An 18,360-nucleotide genomic window follows, 5' to 3' on the forward strand; every position below is an offset into this window, starting at 1 on the left:
GGATCTCCCTCCGATATGCCCACCTTGAGGTGGGCAATATCGGGCTGATCCGATCGTGGGCCCTAGGGCCCAACGATCGGATCCTAGCATTCGCCAAACGGGCGGTCGGATCGCGGGACCGCATCAACGAACAGATGCGGCCGCGATCCGACGGGATTTTTAATCCCATCCGATCGAGATCTGGCCGACTTTCGGCCAGATCTCGATCGGGGAAGCCCGTCGGGGGCCCCATACACGGGCCAATAAGCTGCCGACACGGTCTGTCGGCAGCTTTTATCGGCCCGTGTATGGCCACCTTAAGGTTACAGGGTTATGGTACAGCCTGCAGAAAGAGCTAGATGTTTGCAAAGACATCACATTACAGGGAGTATAATAACACACGTACAAAAGAATCCGTTTTGTCATAAGTAAGAAAATTATATATTTCTAAAATTATATATATTATATATATCGTTTTGGTCAAGAGATAATTATCTAATTTCACACTCTTCCAATTCTGTCTAAAACCATATAATCACTACTGATTCATTCTGGGGAAAGGGAGGGCTACTCTTTTAATGGGTGACTTCCCCTCCCCATCACAAAGTCACTCATTTTATGCTCCTATAGCTTTGGGGCTGGCAGAGAATTCCTGCATTTGACAGGTTCACAGGACTGAGCATCCTTTGCTCATAGCACCAAACAATATGTTTCTGATCTCTACAGAGATTATAGGATTATGTGCACTGTTATCCCATTGAAACCCAATGTGAATGTGCATGTGTCAGCACAACATGGTGAGCTTGATTACACAGGAGTTCTCTCTTGTTGTGCCACTAAGAGGGGGGCTGAGTTATTTTCATTTGGGATATGTTAAACCATCTTTGAAGTGAATGCTGAGTTGTGAGGACACAGCAGGGATATGTAGTGCTGATCGTATAGCAGTTGTTTTTTAGGTTATACAACGATCCTGGTAGAGGGAATACAAAACCTTTACTGTTGTTCTCAGTCACCATTTAAGAGATCTTTTTGGTTATGATGAAGAGCTGTGCAGTGAGCAGCAGATTTCTTCAGCAGCTCTGCTACCCTTGCCAGTAACTTATATTCACTGCAAGAAACATGTTGTCCACTTATTCCCAAGGCCTCTTATTTTAAAATTTTAAAAAATATCAGAATCCAAATGCAAGGGACCTGGTTGGCTCAAAGCCATTCATGTTATAAATACGTGGAGTCCAGGGAAAGCCGTTACTTTTTGCGGGCAACATCTTCCATGCTGACTCTGCCCCATACGCCAACAATGAAGGTTTCAATCTCACACTCGTTGTCCCCTCGAGCGATGCGGAAGTATCCATCTTCTCCCCAGTCTCTACCCCAGGAATTGGCAGCCAGCTATTGAGTTTGAGAAGAATTATTATCAGGGTCCAAATATAGCATCAAATATAATTCAGGTACATCGCTATATACAAGAGACAAGCCACTGAACTGACGCAAACTAAGATGTTCTGTACAAAAATTAGATATAATTGATAATAATTTGATTGGTGTAATTGAGAGGTACAAGGTACTAAAAGGCTGTTTCATGAATTCATCTCCATATCAAGGGAAAAAAAACATCTCACTCAATACAGATTGTGGTTGAGTATATGTAAACAGACACCAGCAGTTTGGATCCATCCGCTATACAACTGACTGGTGATAATAGCTTGAAGTGCACCTGCTTTCCACTCTTTAGCCAATCAGTGGCATGCGTGACATCATTGAACACAAATCCACAGATTTGTAACTGTCTCAAGATAGTGTAGGTGTCCTTAGGATGTTTGTGTAGAGTGATACATCACAAATATATGTCAGGATGGTACTTAAAAGGACCAATGGGCTCACCAGTCCATTGTCAAACCAAAAATTATTCACACCGTCCTGCCCGATGTTCCCCATTAAAGGAAAACTATACCCCCAAAATTAACACTTAAGCAACAGATAGTTTACATCATATCAAGTGGCATATTAAAGAATCTTACTAAACTGGTCTATATATTTAAGTAAATATTGCCCTTTTACATCTCTAGCCTTGAGCCACCATTTTGTGATGGTCTGTATGCTGCCTCAGAGATCAGCTGACCAGAAATACTACAACTCTAACTGTAACAGGAAGAAGTGTTGAAGCAAAAGACAGAACTCTGTCTGTTAATTGGCTCATGTGACCTAAAAGTATAGTTTGTTTGTGTGCACAGTGAATCGTACGATCCCAGGGGGCGGCCCTTATTTTTTAAAATGGCAATTTTCTATTTATGATTACCCAATGGCACATACTACTAGAAAAGTATATTATTATGAAAATGGTTTATTTACATGAAGCAGCTGTTTTATGCAATATCTTTTTATAGAGACCTACATTGTTTGGGGGGTATATTTTTCCTTTAATGAGGGTGGAAGTCACAGGAGGTGATCATGAGAGCTTTTCAGCCAGACTGTCAATTGTGTAACTGAAAGAGTGTGTAATAGAAATAATATATCCCTGTTGTTAAATATGAGGATATTAGAAGTCACCTTGCAGTTTCAAGAACTGTTTAAAAGCACTCTGCCTGTGCCCATGTCTCTTAGAGATCCTCCATGACTTCAAATCTCCTTAAATTTAGCAACAGGGGGTACATATGCCCTATATGTTTCTCACACACTGACTTCACTGAGCAAACAGTATAGGCATATATTTCATTGTACATGTGAACCTCTTGTGGATTATGGGTACCGTACTCTGGCAATATAATATATTATATTATATAATATATTAAAGCCTTCTTGCTATACTTGATCCACAACTCCCCGGCAGCCCTTCGCTACGGTAATTTGGACCCTAGCAACCAGATTGCAGAAATTGCAAACTAGAGAGCTGCTGAAGAAATAGCTCAAAAACCACAAATAATAAAAAATTTAAATCAGCTGCAAATTGTCTCAGAATATCACCCTCTACATCATACTAAAAGTTAACTCAAAGCAACCCCTTAAATGACTCCAGAGCCCTAACACCAAATGTAACACTCCTGGGAATATATAAGATACCTTTGCAATATAAGACTAAGGGACCCTTCCCACGGACTGAGAAGTCAAGATGATAAACACTATAGAACTTGTTTAGTATAGTAGGATCTAATAACAATTCACAATTATTCCATATCATGCACTTTATTTGAGAGTTTCATAAGCAAATCTGTGAAATATGTCTTACCCAGTATTTATGTGTCTGTCCATCTCTTCCTCTTTCCTCACCCCATCTAATTAGAAGAGACCACATTAGGATTTTTATTCATGTTGTCGTAAAATAGTTATAGCAAAAATTAATTTAATTCTTTACATGGAAACTTGGACGTGTTAGCTGAAGCTAATGTTAAACACACATATAGTACTTGTAAAGGTCAAGGAACCGCGAAATGACAGGGAGGTCTTTTATTTCAGAGAATAACAGAAGAGGGGAGGAGACACCCATTACTTTAGGTATGAAGTGTAGAAAGGGCAAGCACTGGGGCAAAGGTATGTTTGGTTTCAGGACTGAGCCACAAAAACATTCCTGAGCTGTCAGTTAAGGCATTAACATAAACAGGCTTAACCATTAATATCGGTTATTGAAGTAGGCCACAGTACTTTCTGTGTTTGCAACAGCATGAATAGGAATATAGTATTGCTCCCTTTTCTAAACATGGAATGTACACACTGCTATATTAGTAGAGCTGAAACTTAGGACACAAAGACTGAAATGTTGCAATTATATTCAGCTTTTCTTTTGTTACCAGTTTATCATACCACGCTAAAAGCAGTGACGGCACACAACAGCAGCATAAGTAACCTAAATAAAGAAAGGCCAGTAACACTGGCAGGTACACTCCCTTTCAATCACTTACTGGCTCAGTTGTGAAGCTGCTACAATCTAACAGACAAAAACATTTTTTTACTCCAATATCATTTTCGTAATAGGACTGACACAAACCGGACTTCACTCCATTGCTTGAAGCAATTTAAAAATATATGTTATTGAACAAAAAACATCTCAAATGATGTAGCCTTACGCGTGTATCTTATGGGCACTGAATCATATTAATAATCATATACATGTATAAGGCACAAAAAGGGTAAGGCTACATCATTTGAGATGTTTTTTGTTCAATAAAATATACCTTTAAATTGCATCAAGCATTGGAGTGAAGTCCGGATTGGGCCAGTCCTATTACGAAAATTATATTGCGTTTATTGCCTCTCACAAGCTGAAGGTCTGGGGCTTGTGCACCTGGACCCCATCTTTATTGTTAAGTCAACCCTGATACACACTACTACCAGTACTGGATATTTGTCTGTATTTGTTTCATATTACTCCAACCAAATGTTATACTGCATCTTTATTTCGTACTATAGAATGTTCTGTTGTTAGGAATAATCTGTAGTCACTGCAGCTCACATCCTATACTTGTTTCTGTTTTGTATTTCAATAAAACTCATCAGTATTACAATGTATTTTCCCTCAACCATGCTAATTGTAATCTCTATATCCATACCACCAAGTGTTTTTTCAGGAGCAAAGAGGTTTCCTTTAGGAAGTGGTATCGGGTGAGATGGAGCAGTGTACAAAGCTACGTAAGTACCCACTGCCCCATTAGGAACTATGTCAAGGCTTCCTGCCTCTCCCTTCCTTGCTTTTTCAGGGACACTTAAAGCACCTCTGTAACATTAGGGATAACTGAATCATTCAAAAAGAGTTGTAAAACAACAAGAAAAAGGCCCAAAAAAAACAGCTTTAATGTAAACTGTGTATCAAGATCAATAAACTGTTCTGATAAGAGGGGGGCAAAGTAGAAGTTCCTTGTATGTGTCCTAGATGCTGGTTCTGGTTCACATGGACCTTCACCTGAGAGTGGTTCTAAGAAAAGAACATCAGGCGTGTGCCATTTTGCTATCAGTATGCAAAGGAAATTCCGATATGCTTAATCAGAATTAGTATCCTAACTATAAAAGAATGTCAGTGATCTTATAAAGGAGAATGTTTCATCAGATAAGAAACAGGAATGACTGAAGGGACAAGTCATTTCCTCTTAAACTTGCCAAAAGAATTCTTATGCCCAACAATGTTCTTACCCAGTAATCTTTACAGAGTGTGTCCCATGTCTGCGGTGATGCTCTGGTTCCCTCTCTGTCACTGGAGTGTGTCTGTAAATTCCACTCTTGTACATAAAGAAATCTTCGTGTACCTCCATTATTGCTTTAATAGAAAGAAATGGAAGAGTGATTAAGAAGCCTTGCTGGAAAGATGCTATTAGTTTAAAATATATCAGTCAGGCTTTTATTCACACGGTAAAGCTTAAAGGGCTGGTAGCATTAAAAAAACAGGGATACCAATCAAAATACCAATTTCTGTCCCGTATGTTATTTTGAATTCTGATATTTAATTGCAGGAAGTTTGCTTTGCTATCTGGCATAGATGGCATTTGAGCACCACTGTCTCAAGAAAGTGATTCAGGGTATTCTCTGTGTCACACCCCTAATGTGTGGAAGTAAATGTTATCTAAACCTTCACATTAAGTCATTTTCATAGTCAGTTTACAGTTGGACAACTTCCTTTTGTATTATGCTGATACCAGTTACAGAAAACTTTTTGCAAACAGGCCAAATGCTTTCTTGACTGCATTTATTTTTCTACGGAGTACATTAATTCAAACATATATTTTGTAAAGGTGGGAAAATTCTATTGAGATCTGAGTGTTCTGCCTGTTAGCAAAGCTATCTGGTCTTTGAATGCATTAATCTAGTAGTCCTTTGGACATAAAATCGGGTGCACTGATTTGGTAAAGTAGGATGTCACCTCCTGGAAGGCTAATGTCACCTCCTGGAAGGCTAATGAACTGCACTTCGCATTTCGGATCATCACCAAGTATTTTTAGTTTGGGGTAGCCATTTCCAAATGGAATAATTATCGTAATAGTACTGGGCTTTACACCACAATGGAAAGAGTTACAAGTTCCTTTTATCATAAACTTGCCAAACTCACCTTGCACAGGTCCATTTTCGGATAGTTCCTTCATAATTTCTTTTTCCTGCAAAGTCATTGAGAAAAATTACTGAAGCTGCAGAATTATATTACTATACTGATTGGCTGTAACACAACTAAGAAGAGGTAGTTACCAGAGGGGAGGAATTTAGTTCAGGTTGGATAACAGAGGGCAGTTTTTACTAGAGTAATTTAATGGACAGAGAAAATCTGGGGGAAAGGGTTTATGGAAGCTACAGTAGCTGGGGGCATAATAGAGAATGTGGGAGCAAAAACTGTGTATTCAAAGGAAAAGAACATGTGGAAAGAGGTTTACAATATGGGATTTAATCTTTCACACAGCAAGAAGTCAAATTACAACACAGCAAAAATAGTTTGTACAGACTACATAAACCCCCAATATTTGGGCCATAAGTAAATTACAGGAGCACTGTTAGTTCCAACAACTGACTGGGTGAAGGCATGTTCAAGGAATCTGTTAAGGCTTAGTAAGTACTGACAGCCCTTTTATTTCTGCAGTGATCGATGTGTTCAGGAGAGCAAATCAGGGATGAAGAAAACTCTGGGTCAGCTTCCATACAAGAAGCAATAATAATAGTGCAATGAATATTGTTAGGGTTGGAGGCGAGAGCTGTGTTCAGGGGTCAGTACCTCAATATTTTTAGAGCTGTAGGTTATGTTTATGTTGGTTCTGTTCAAGTATAGGGTTCAAGGTAGGGTATGAATTTCAATACAAGAATATTGTTAGGCCTGTAAGTGTATTGACAAGTAAGGTCAAGTTGCAATATTAGATGCATAAGTACAGTAGGGTTATATATGGTAAATTAGAAGAAGAGTTGTGTGTAAAGTATTTAGGTGACTCACACTAGATGCCAGACGATATGCTGGTGTAGATTGGTAGATTTGATTGGATGAATAGTATTGGTTAGGACAATTATTGGTGGCCTGCCTCTTCCCTCTTCCCATGGAGCGACTGTGCATCATGCAGGAGGCAGAATGTCCATTTGCATTCAGACTAGTGAATGGATAACATGGTTCTGAGACAACCCTAAGAAAAAACAGAGACAGCTAAACAATTGCTTCTTGAACACAGTCAGTCTCTACAAGTGGTTGAGAGCTTCGCAGTTTTTCCTAAACAAACATGAATATCTAGGGATGATTCTTGCTGAGAAGTCTGTAATGGATACCCTTTATTGCCACAGCTTTAAGGTATCTATCTTAGTTGGAATGCACTAATTGTGCAACTGTTAGTCTACTGCAACTGCTACTGTCTTAATCCAGCTCTGTTTATAGATGTGCTAATTGTAATAATTGATGAATAAATATCCAGTGTCCATACCCTCTCCTTCGCAGATACCACCAGGCTCCATCCACCCGCCCGCCTCTGCAGCCATGCTGATTTCTAGTGTCACAGGATAGAAGATTCTGAGGGGACAGGGCTTGTGTCATGTGCCCCATCGACTGGATGGAAATTCTGTCAGATGCAACCGCTGGAGAGAAAGAAAGAAAAATATATATACACACACACACATAAATACATGTTAAAATGCCCTTGGGTGTGTACAATGTGTTTCCCAGTGTTGGTATCCAGATGATTTACTGCATTGACATAGCACTATGGCCACCAATATTCAGAATAAGAGATTCTAACCAATATAAACAAGATTATCACTGAGTTTACCACTACAGATGTCATAAACAATCTGCCCACAATATCAACACTCGTACTAATATCAGTGTTATTACAGAGGAAATCGCTTGCACCAATTACACCAGTAATACCAATATCCATACCATTGACAATACTATGCATCCTAATACAGATGACATCACTAATACCTATATCAAAGTGATAGCCTAATACACAAACAATATCAACTTGATATATCAACTTGATGGCTAACACCAAAAGGATGTTACCAATAGATTCCCAATGGAATTAACAATAAGATTACAAAAGCATTATCAATATGTAAAAAAAATAAGTACAAGTAAACTAGAAATATAGAATGGCCCATTAAAGTATGTTACTTTCTTTACAAGTTACACTTCTGCTCTGGTTGTTCTAGACTGATTACTGCAAAACAATAACAATGTTACTGTATTTATTCTCTTCCTATTTCTACACTCCTTTAGGCTATCCCTATAGAATGTATTACCAGAATAATTTGTATTTTCTCAAGGGAAGGTTGAAACACCCAATACGAATACTGCATAGTTTCCAAATTCATTTGGATGTGCAGATGGGTTTTCCCTTAGTCCATTACTGGGAAGCCTACTTACTCTGCTTGCTTTATAAGTGGTGTTTACCTGCGGTGGAGAAAGCCCAGGAGCCTGCACAGTTTCCTTGATCTAGCGGTTCATGCACCAGTCCTGGCCACTTTTCTGCAGCATTGAAGTGGGAAGGCATAACGTCATTGTTCATATTTACCTGCAGTAATGAAAGACAGGATAAGCTTATGGTATACATATAAAGTGCCCATTGGCTACAAAAATAAAAAATACAGAAGTAAAATATAAAAAGGAAAGAGGAGTAAAAACTCCTTAGTAGTTCAAGCATAATTATGATGTGATTCATGTGATGAAAACCCCTAAAACAAATCTATTCACATACCAGAAAACTTCATCTCAATTAAAAATACACATTTTTGGGTAGAATTTTGTATTATTTTCTATAACTATTACCTTTTTTAATGAAAGATGGCCAAAATGTCAACATAAATGGCATCCAGAATAATTCTGCATGCATTATGCACAGTACTGTAACTAGTGTAAAAATTGTCCGAAGAATATGTCTAATACTTATGTAATCAATATGTGGCCAGCTAATTTAAACATTAAGGGGCTGATTTACTAAAACTCGAATTAATCTAATTTTATTTTATGAAAACAAAGTCGACCAAGCCCCCTTCCATAAACTGGACTCATTTATCAATAATTTTTCTCAAAAAAAATCAAAGTGACAAAATGTTGCAACACAAAGAGGGTCAGTTTCTATCATACGATTGATGCTCCGAAAACCCGACTTTATGTTCGACAATGTTGCAAAAGTCTTAGTTCCCCAGCAAAGACAGGTCTGTTAATCAGCTGCTTTGTCTTACATTTGTATCAACAGTCTGAGCCATCAGGGAAGAGAATAGAAAGGAACAGACAAACTGCTTTCAATGGCAACATATATTCAAATAACTTAAAAACCATAGAAATTTTGTAAAGGATGTATATTTCCAAGTTGCTTAGAATTATGTTCTCTTTAATTAGGCAAACATTTTTTTTGAGTTGACATTCCCATTAAGTACAGTTTCCTAACACTGAAGAAGTATGTCTTTTATCCCAATGTCTGATTACAGAGTAATATAATGAAGTTAAAATGACACATTCATACCTGTATGTAAGACAACAGCAAGATGCCTCATATAGTGTAGCTGATCCCAAAACACCTATCCTATGTTCTCTGATTTATCTGCTACATAGACCACCTAATGCCACATGTGGTGAATTCTCAGCTTTTATATAGAACTTGGGGGTGCAGCAGGATGGATTTACAGTGGGGTTTAGTGTCCCTTTGAAGCACTCCTATTTTTAACAAGAAGGTGTCACTATCACTTTAATCAGAAATCATATATCAAGAAATGGAAAATAACTTGTAAACAGACAAAATATTTTAATGAGATTGTACATCTGGTGATGTCAGTATTTCATGACCTTTCCTGCCTTAACTTGAAGGAATGTTCCAAGCTCTTCTTGTTCCTAGGCAGGGACCCCCTCCTTTTTCCTCCATTGGCAGCATGGTAGATAGGGAGGGGTGTCCAGTCGGCCGAAGCTAACAATGTGTTTTGTGACCACTGTCCAATCAGTTGAAGTGGAGCGGACTCCGGATTTCCTGAGTGGAAGCTGACTATGAAAGCTGCCTTTATCGACCTTGTATTGTAACTGTCTCTGGGATTCTGCCAAAAATCACAAGCTGACCCAAATTACAGGAAAACAAAGGGACAGGGTCTGTACATTCCAGGGTCAGATTTACATCTCGGCACCCTGTGTGACATGCAAGAAACACAATCTATGAGCTGAAGACTGTGTAGCCATATTTATATTCTCTATCCACCCTTGAGCCTTTCTATTGTCTCTCGTATGAACAAGTAAACAATTTCAAGGGTTAGAGAAATCCTAAGTTCTTTAATGAACACTTCCAAGTGATATATTTATATCGGACTGTATTAAATCCATGGTCACGGGTACACATATGACATCAGCCTTATAAGATGTAGCCTAGTTTAACTGCCTAGCTAGAAAGAGATACTGTGCTACAAAGCATAATGCACAAAATAAAGATCACCCACTGTTAGAGCATCTTACAGTTCAGTGTCTTGACTGACACATACAGTATGGTTGCAGTGCTTATAAATTGTACCCTAGGAGATACATATTCTGTGTTCTAAAGATTTATTTGCTACTAAGACCACCATAGTCTATACAGTGTTGCAGCTGATTGACATATCACACACTTCCTTAAAAATGTCAAATGCATACTAAATGTAATCTTGATTGATAAACCTCCTGACACTTGTCCAGTGAGTTTGCAGTAATTCCAGTGGAATGCCAATAAGGAGGAAGGGGAAAGTCACAAAAGGGCCAGGTGTTGTAGCAGACGGCATTGCCCCTAAATCAGCTTTTAAGCTTCTCTTGGTACTCACATGTATCTCATTCATGTTCATGACGGAAGAAGAGGGCCTTACAGTCCCCAAGCGATACAGGATCCCTTCATCTAAAGTCATGCCCCAAAACTGGCTATAGTTTCCAGCAGTCCAGCTATAGATAGTAAAATGCAGAAAACATTACAATAGGAACAAGCTAGTTTTTACAGATAAATTAACCCATTCTGGTGCCAGGTTTACAAAGTGTCCTGGTTCTTATTTAATTTCCATATACTCTGAACCTGCAGTATGCTTGGGAAATAACAACTAGAAAATTAAATAGTAAATTATAATTTTAGAAACTGTAATCATCATCTTAGAAACAACTGAATTATGCATTCTGCTAAAGGAGAAGTTCACATTTAAATTAAATTATGTTATTAATCCAGCCTGCAACTAAAAATGTTATCTGATTGTCAGGGTCACTTTTACTGTAATGACCACAAAAACAGATTGACAATGTTAATTCAATTTTATTTGTATTCTTATTTTTTATTGCTTCTTTTTTTAGGGCCTACTATTTATCTTTCATTCTGACTTTCAAACTGTTTGATGTCTTGTTGCTGGGATAATTGTAATTGTATGCATCAGCTTAATAGAGGATCATGGCATTGCCCTAGCCCTGTCCTGTTGACATATATGACAATCCAGTGCCCTGCAAAGTTAAGCTGGGGACCCTGGGGAAACACTGGCAGGCCGTTTTTACAAAAGAAACAGGCACTTATTTGTTGGGGATACTGAAAAATTCCAAATGTTTGACACAAACATGTCAGTACTGCTTATAAGGTATAATTTACTAGGAATATGACACAAGTTCTAGAGTGCTAACATCCTAATAGCACACTGTGTTTGCCATACATTAAAGGAAAACTATACCACCAAAATGAACACTTGAGCAACAAAGAGTTTATATCAAATTAAGTGGCATATTAAAGAATCGTATCAAACTGAAATCAAAACACAGAACTCTGTCTGTTAATTGGCTCATGTGACCTAACAAGTATAGTTTGTTGGTATGTTTGTGTGTACTGTGAATAATATGATCCTAAGGGGCTGCCCTTTATTTACTACTAAAAGAGTATATTACTATGAAAATGGTTTATTTACATGAAGCAGGGTTTTACATATGAGCTGTTTTATGCAATATCTTTTTATAGAGACCTACATTGTTTGAGGGGTATAGTTTTCCTTTAAGTACTTACACTGTATTCATAGCACAATGCAAGCAGTGCTCTGCTCCTTTCACTGAATGTGTATTTACAGTACTGCAAAAGTGGGGAACAGAAACATTACCAAACAGCATCGAAATGGGGGTCCGAGACCCATTGGTGCTTTCACCCAGGATCCCCCACCTCTAGGCCCTCCTACCCCTGCCGAAAACCCCACTCCAGGCCACCTAAGTGTCAAGCTGGCAAATCAGTGTAAATCTTAGATGTCTTGCGGCCATCCATTTGCTAATACCGGGTACTAACATTTATCAAGAAGACCGCTATATTTCACAAAGGAGTATTTGACTTTATACACTTACCACCATTTGTTCTTAAAAGTGAATTCAGTGCAAAGGGTCATCTTCTCATAACTTGAATGGTAACATTATTAGATATTGAACTTTTCAAAATGTACTGGTAGCAAGGAAAACATTTATTAGAAGTGTCCCAGATTTTAAAAAATAATCTGGTAACTATACAAAATAGTCTTCTTTCTTCTGTATTGACTTACCCATAATCCCCTGTGTTTATGGCTTCCATGGCTTTTGCATTGATAAGACATGGATTCTGCTCACAATGCCATCTTCCTTCATTGGCACAAGTGCTGCAGAAAGAGATAGTGTGAGTCATAGGGTCTGTATTATACAATTAAGTACTGTTACTCAGTTTGGAAGTGTACCACAAACAACCCCCCTTCTGTCTGAAAAGAAACAGATGCTGAGAGAGAAATAGTGAATATAAACTTGATTATTTCAGAAACTATGCAGAATATTTAATTGATTGTATTTAGGAAGTTTCAGTATGAGGAAGCTTATATTGTTTTGATTTTCACGTTAGTTCCCCTTTAAATCTAAATTAAAAGATAATATCTACCTACACCTAAGGTTACGCCAAATGCCCAATTTATATTGCCAGTTATAAAATAGAATCAAAACTATCTGACATATTGATTCAGTTTCTCTCACTGGCTGGATCTTCCATTGCTCCTCCCTGCTGTATATCCTCTGGGAAATTAGGAAGAGCCCATCGACAGTAAAGTTCTCCTGGCAGGGACTCAGACATTATTTTTATAAACCTTTTGTTCATGGTGGGGGATATAAGCCCTTTATTACAAGGGGAAGCCCTATTGTTTGCAGTACAAGCATGACTGCATTAAATGTATAGGAAGCTAGATACAAGGGAAGCAGAAAAATAAGGCAGAAATTCACACATTTATACTCTGTAGGGAGCTTGTTTTTATAGTGTTTATAATGCACATGAATGTTTGTCTCAGAATAAAGTATAATAGGATTGAATGCATATCAGCAATCAGTACTATGGCAGATTATCCCATAGGTGTCCTAAGGCACTTGCCTAGGGGCTGGTCTTTCTCCGAGACTTGCTGTCTCCCGCCTGTACAAGTATTTCTTCTGATGACGTAGTGCTCATTGCCGCTCCAAATTCACAGTCTGCCTTTGCTCCTACTTGGCTGCTACTGCTCAGCAGCAGTTCCATCAAAATATCCCCCAAAGGCTACTTATAGTAACTAGCTGAATTATTTCTAGTTGTCTCCTCTGGTAGCACAGTTGAGCAAATCCATATCTCTCAACTCTAGTCATACTCTTATCTGGCTGCAAACTGACTGACTTTCTGACTGGGTGTGGGACTTATATTGACCATAGATGAAGTAATAATTCAGCATGGGATGCAGGAACTTTTTACTCTAATCATTTTATCTGGCTGCAGAATAATTTTAAGGGAACACAATTGTCTGACTGGGTCTGGATGGTACTTGGGTATCAGGCTGCAGGTCCAGTGCTACAGCTGAGCTGATCACAATCCAAAATGAAAAATCTAAATTTCTATTAGTATCCAGACATGGGGTCACCTTTAAAAATGTTTGTATCCTACACTTATCCAAAGCTTTCTTTTTAAATAAGTCCGCATAGTAATACTTTATCACCCTTGAGACTGCCTCCTTTGACACTTTAACTAAACCCTATTGGGGGAATGTAATAAAAATCAGAAGTGATGTTTAAAATCACATTTAAACTCCATTGCTGGAGTTTCATTAAATATTTTTACAGAAAAAATGCTTTGCAATTGCAAAATTGTATTAAAAGCATTATGCAAGTTACGCATGTCGCAAACTTTGCGAGAGAGTCGCTGAGTTCTGAAATCAGTCGAAAAGGACGCACTCAATAAAAATCTCGCTAACATTCACAATATCCTTTGCGAACATTTTTTGACATAACAAAACATATTACTGTTCCCCATTTGATTCATAATGGCCGGATGCAATGTTTAGTGTCTTTTGTTATTTAAATTTATAAATAAACACTTGGACTTTGAGTAGAAAGAAGAAGAAAAAAATGATGGACAGCCTTTCTATTAAAAACCTGATTGTTATATTCAAGTAACATTAAGTAATAGATTGAATGGATAACCAAACTAACCCTTTGTGCACTTGATATATTGTATCTTAAGACAATGAACAGAATGAATGCCTTCTGTCAGTTTCCCAACAGTGTTGCAACTCTGTGCAAAGCAGTTATAAATGTACCCTATTTTGCAGCTGTGGTTTTATTTGGTGGGGCCCCATTAGTCTTAATCTGGCTCTGTGCGAGGGCTACAGAATATGACGTCTATGTCATTAAATGATGAGCATCCATATATTTAATACACAGTGGAGCAAGACTTCAAAGAGAAAGATTCCATTACAGGCAAGAAACAGGAATTAAGGATTAGGAGCTTTCTCTGCCTGTCCGTTTTTAGGATTTTTGTTTCCATTTAAGGCTATGAACTGAGAATCTAAGTATAGCTGGAGTTTCGTTATGAGAATCATGTCTCCTTGTCTGTGCTGTTTTCTTTCCCATATTTCTAAACCAATAAAATCAGTGCAGAAAGCTACAGAGCATTCCTTGTATGCCTAGATAACATGCCCTTCATCACATTGCTTGAATTCACAACATGCCAGAAAACTAACAAACCAATAAACGTGATGTTTAAAGCAATTTCTGATTCACACTTACGTACTGGGGTAAGATTCTTAATGCTCCAGAGGGAAAATCTGGGCTTGAACTTTGTGTACATGGAAAGTTCCAATATACATCTCAGAGCACCACAAGTATGTACAGCATTTTGAAATCAGAAGTCGCTTGAGGGCTGCTCCCGCTATGGTCAACCCAAAGCATTGGGTGTGGCGGGTCCAGTCTGAAGGTCAAGCAGGATAATATTTTTTTGTGGATTCATTTTTGCTCTTTTATACAGTATTCATGGATCCTTGGTCCCAAAGCTAATTAGGGAGAGATTTGAGATGAGCACTGATTTCCTTCACTATCTATACTAGCTTTTCTTGGAACAGTAGCTGGGTGACTGCTAAGGTTCATGTATCTGTAAGGGGAGGCCTGACCAAACCAAACTGATTTCATTATTTTCTTTTGTACTTTTCACTCTATTTGGAGGTTTTTTTTTTATACCTATGCTTAGTTACTCTAGTCTTTGTCTATTTAGCATTAAGCATATATTCAAGCTTATCAATCACAAACTCTTCTGTTCCTACAATATGGCCCTCTGCTGTTCAATCTGTTGTGTGGAGGCCACAAGTAAGTGTGTGACATTGCACAGTACCTTGTATAGAGTCAAATGCTGTACTTTGTACTTCCCCTCCCTTTTTTATCCTTTATCAATATACACAGTACTGTACATACTAGGGAATAGCTCCAAAAAAAAAATGGAGAGTAACAATTTTTAGCATTTGCATATGTAGTTAAGTGTTGACTTAAGCTGTACTGTACAGCAGAACGTCAGAATTTTAGGATATAATGTCATATTTTGTGTTGTATTGTAAAACAAAGCTAGGGATGTGGTGAGAAGTGCCCATCTCTAAAAACATAATAGTAAAAACATCCAGAGATTCAGCCCACTACTTAAAATCTTCTGAGCACAAGTTTTTGCTATTCTGCTAGCACCTTGACTTTGATATTACCATAACATGGCTTTAATTAAGAATTATATACCTAAGGAAGGAGAAGTGGGTCAGTGGATATATAGCATACTGTTTATAACTATATATTAACAATTTCTTTTAAACTTTTTTTGGATTAGCTACATATAAGTATACTGCATGCACGGCCTGTTTTTTTGCATCGAGAGCACAAATTATGGCCAATGTATCTTTGACTTTTCTTATGCAAAATGGCATGTCTGGAAAAAGACATGTTGTTCTGTCAATGAGATTTACTGCCAGACTTCGGAAATGGGAGAAAAGGAGGCCCAAGTGGGAAAGTGGAAGGTATTAAATGGAGCTGGGCAGCTTGGTGTTGCTGCTAGCAATGGACTGACCCCAACTGGATAATTATATCAGCCTTGCCAAGGACATTATAAAATAAAATCAGGAATACTGAGTAGTTAATGGATTGAGCTATACTTAAGGGTAAAGGGTTATGCAGGTGTGTTCTTTTGGAAAAGTGCCAGAAATAAACCTTAACTTGTGGTACTGTCATGATTTCTAAATTTTACATTACAAATAATTCACTATACCATATCAAATTTTATTACTGAGCACAAGTCACATGACTGTGGACACCTGGGAAAGTAATAACATCTACTTTTGCTATTTTGAAAAACAGATTTCAGTGCAAAAGTCTGCTGGAGCAGCATCATTTAAAAAAAAAACAACATGTTTTCCAGTGATAGAATCCCTTTAAAGATAGTTGCATACAAAGGTGCTCTTTACACTATTGTTGTGCAACTTAGAGCTGGTAGCTTGCACTCATTTCAATGCATCAAGAACAACTGCATTAGAAACAACTCTTCTATCACTGGAAAAAAACACTTTTTGAGAAAAAAAAACACAAGCACATCAAAGGTCAAAGCTGACCCTTTTATACACAGTGTAGTGCTTAAACAGAATATTTACTATATGCTACTAAAACCCGCTGTACTCCAGCATACTCAATTGTGAAAATGCATTCAAAATCTGAAAAACTATCAATCAATTCCATGAAGGAAAAATAAAGATATCATGATAACGTCATATAAAATACACAAACTTCCATGACTGGAAAAATACTTTCTCAAAATAATGCTTCATATTTCCTGTATAATTAGCAAAACCTGTAAACCATTTACAATTGCAATGGGAAAAGGATGTGCTCCATTACAACTTGTGCGGTTAAAGGGCCCATAAATCATTTATTTTCAAGTGCATAGTAAGTAAAGTTGTCAACTGTAATACAAATAAATGGCAAGCCAATAAATAAAGTCACTCTCTAATGGCTATAGTGCACTGGGTGTATCCTCTTCTAGCATTTTTAACCAGCAGAGAAGGGCCCACAACTTTCCACTTCAGTCTTCCTTTAACGTCAAAAGTATGCACTTGGCAGTGCTGTAAACTGACATTTTTGTGGGCTAAAGTGTTCCCAGCACTGATTCTCATTCAGGTGAATGGGAAGCGATAGTGGTGTGAATTCAGGTGCTTTCTAAGTAGCGGCAAGTATGGTATTTTCCTTCAGCTTCAACTAGTAATAAACAGGACATTCTTCATGTTATCTGTCACTGAGCCAAAAAGTTGTTTCAAATTAGATCTCACCCCCTCTAAAGGCATATTGTAGGGGATGTACCCTTTTAATAGATCCCAACAAGGTTTGAGAACAGAAACATAATACATGCACTGGTGGCATAAATTGATAGTTCAAAAGCATTTGGTGTGCTGGTGTGATCTTACCATAGATTGCAGTTTTCACGATAAGTTGCCCCTTTTGGGTAATGCTGGCCATTGCGATCACAAGCTACAAGGGAAGTCACATAAGAATGATTGGAATTTGTCATAGTATTTTCTCAGAGCAATGACAAGAGACATGTAAAAGGAAATGATATACTTATGAGGATTGGGGTTGATATCCTTTGGGACAGATCTGTCCCACATTTTCCATACAGTTGGCAGAATAAGGCTGGTTCTTATTAAAATCTGATCTAAAGGAAAAGTCTAGGAATTTCTAGGGCAAGCCAGGGCCATATCCTGTGTATAGGCCTTACCATATAATGACAGTCTCTTAGGGATGTCCTTCATTCTATTTCTATTCAGAGAAATTATCATGAAAGATTTATGTATATATATAAACATATCAAAATCAAAATACACCAACAGACAAAAACTTGATTAAATTAAACACAGTTATTTATGGAAACATGGGAATAATTATTTATAAATATTGCTCCATTTCCCACTGCAGTTTCCTTTCTTATGTAGGCCCACTACTGCTCAAGTAGAATTACAGTTGTTCAGAGAGCATATTTTGTCTATGGTTCATTGCTTTACTATGGGGAGCAGCATTGTTAAATTGTCAATGGCAAACTAATGGAAAGAGGTAGGACGCGTTGATGCAGAAAGGTGATTGGAGAAGAATGCAGAGAAAGGCACAAGAAGAGAAGAAAAGTGAATTTGCGTGAAATTGATTCTTAATATTGTACA

At 37.8% G+C, this 18,360-nt stretch overlaps 1 protein-coding gene across 1 annotated transcript in view; it reads right to left on the reverse strand.

The window, feature by feature from the left end:
- Positions 1 to 227: 227 nt before the first annotated feature.
- Positions 228 to 18,360, reverse strand: part of tinagl1.L (tubulointerstitial nephritis antigen-like 1 L homeolog) — a 31,032-nt gene continuing 12,899 nt past the window's right edge. The window contains exons 3-12 of the mRNA XM_018246939.2: positions 17,614 to 17,677; positions 12,418 to 12,510; positions 10,699 to 10,813; positions 8,318 to 8,438; positions 7,347 to 7,497; positions 6,872 to 7,055; positions 6,008 to 6,053; positions 5,098 to 5,221; positions 3,203 to 3,248; positions 228 to 1,368 (exon numbers count right to left, since the gene is read on the reverse strand). Of these exons, the coding sequence (XP_018102428.1) occupies positions 1,225 to 1,368; positions 3,203 to 3,248; positions 5,098 to 5,221; positions 6,008 to 6,053; positions 6,872 to 7,055; positions 7,347 to 7,497; positions 8,318 to 8,438; positions 10,699 to 10,813; positions 12,418 to 12,510; positions 17,614 to 17,677 (1,088 nt within the window). The 3' untranslated portion in view covers positions 228 to 1,224. The remainder of the gene's footprint in view (positions 1,369 to 3,202; positions 3,249 to 5,097; positions 5,222 to 6,007; positions 6,054 to 6,871; positions 7,056 to 7,346; positions 7,498 to 8,317; positions 8,439 to 10,698; positions 10,814 to 12,417; positions 12,511 to 17,613; positions 17,678 to 18,360) is intronic.

This window comes from Xenopus laevis, chromosome 2L (assembly GCF_017654675.1).
Source record: "Xenopus laevis strain J_2021 chromosome 2L, Xenopus_laevis_v10.1, whole genome shotgun sequence".
Lineage (NCBI taxonomy): Eukaryota > Metazoa > Chordata > Amphibia > Anura > Pipidae > Xenopus > Xenopus laevis.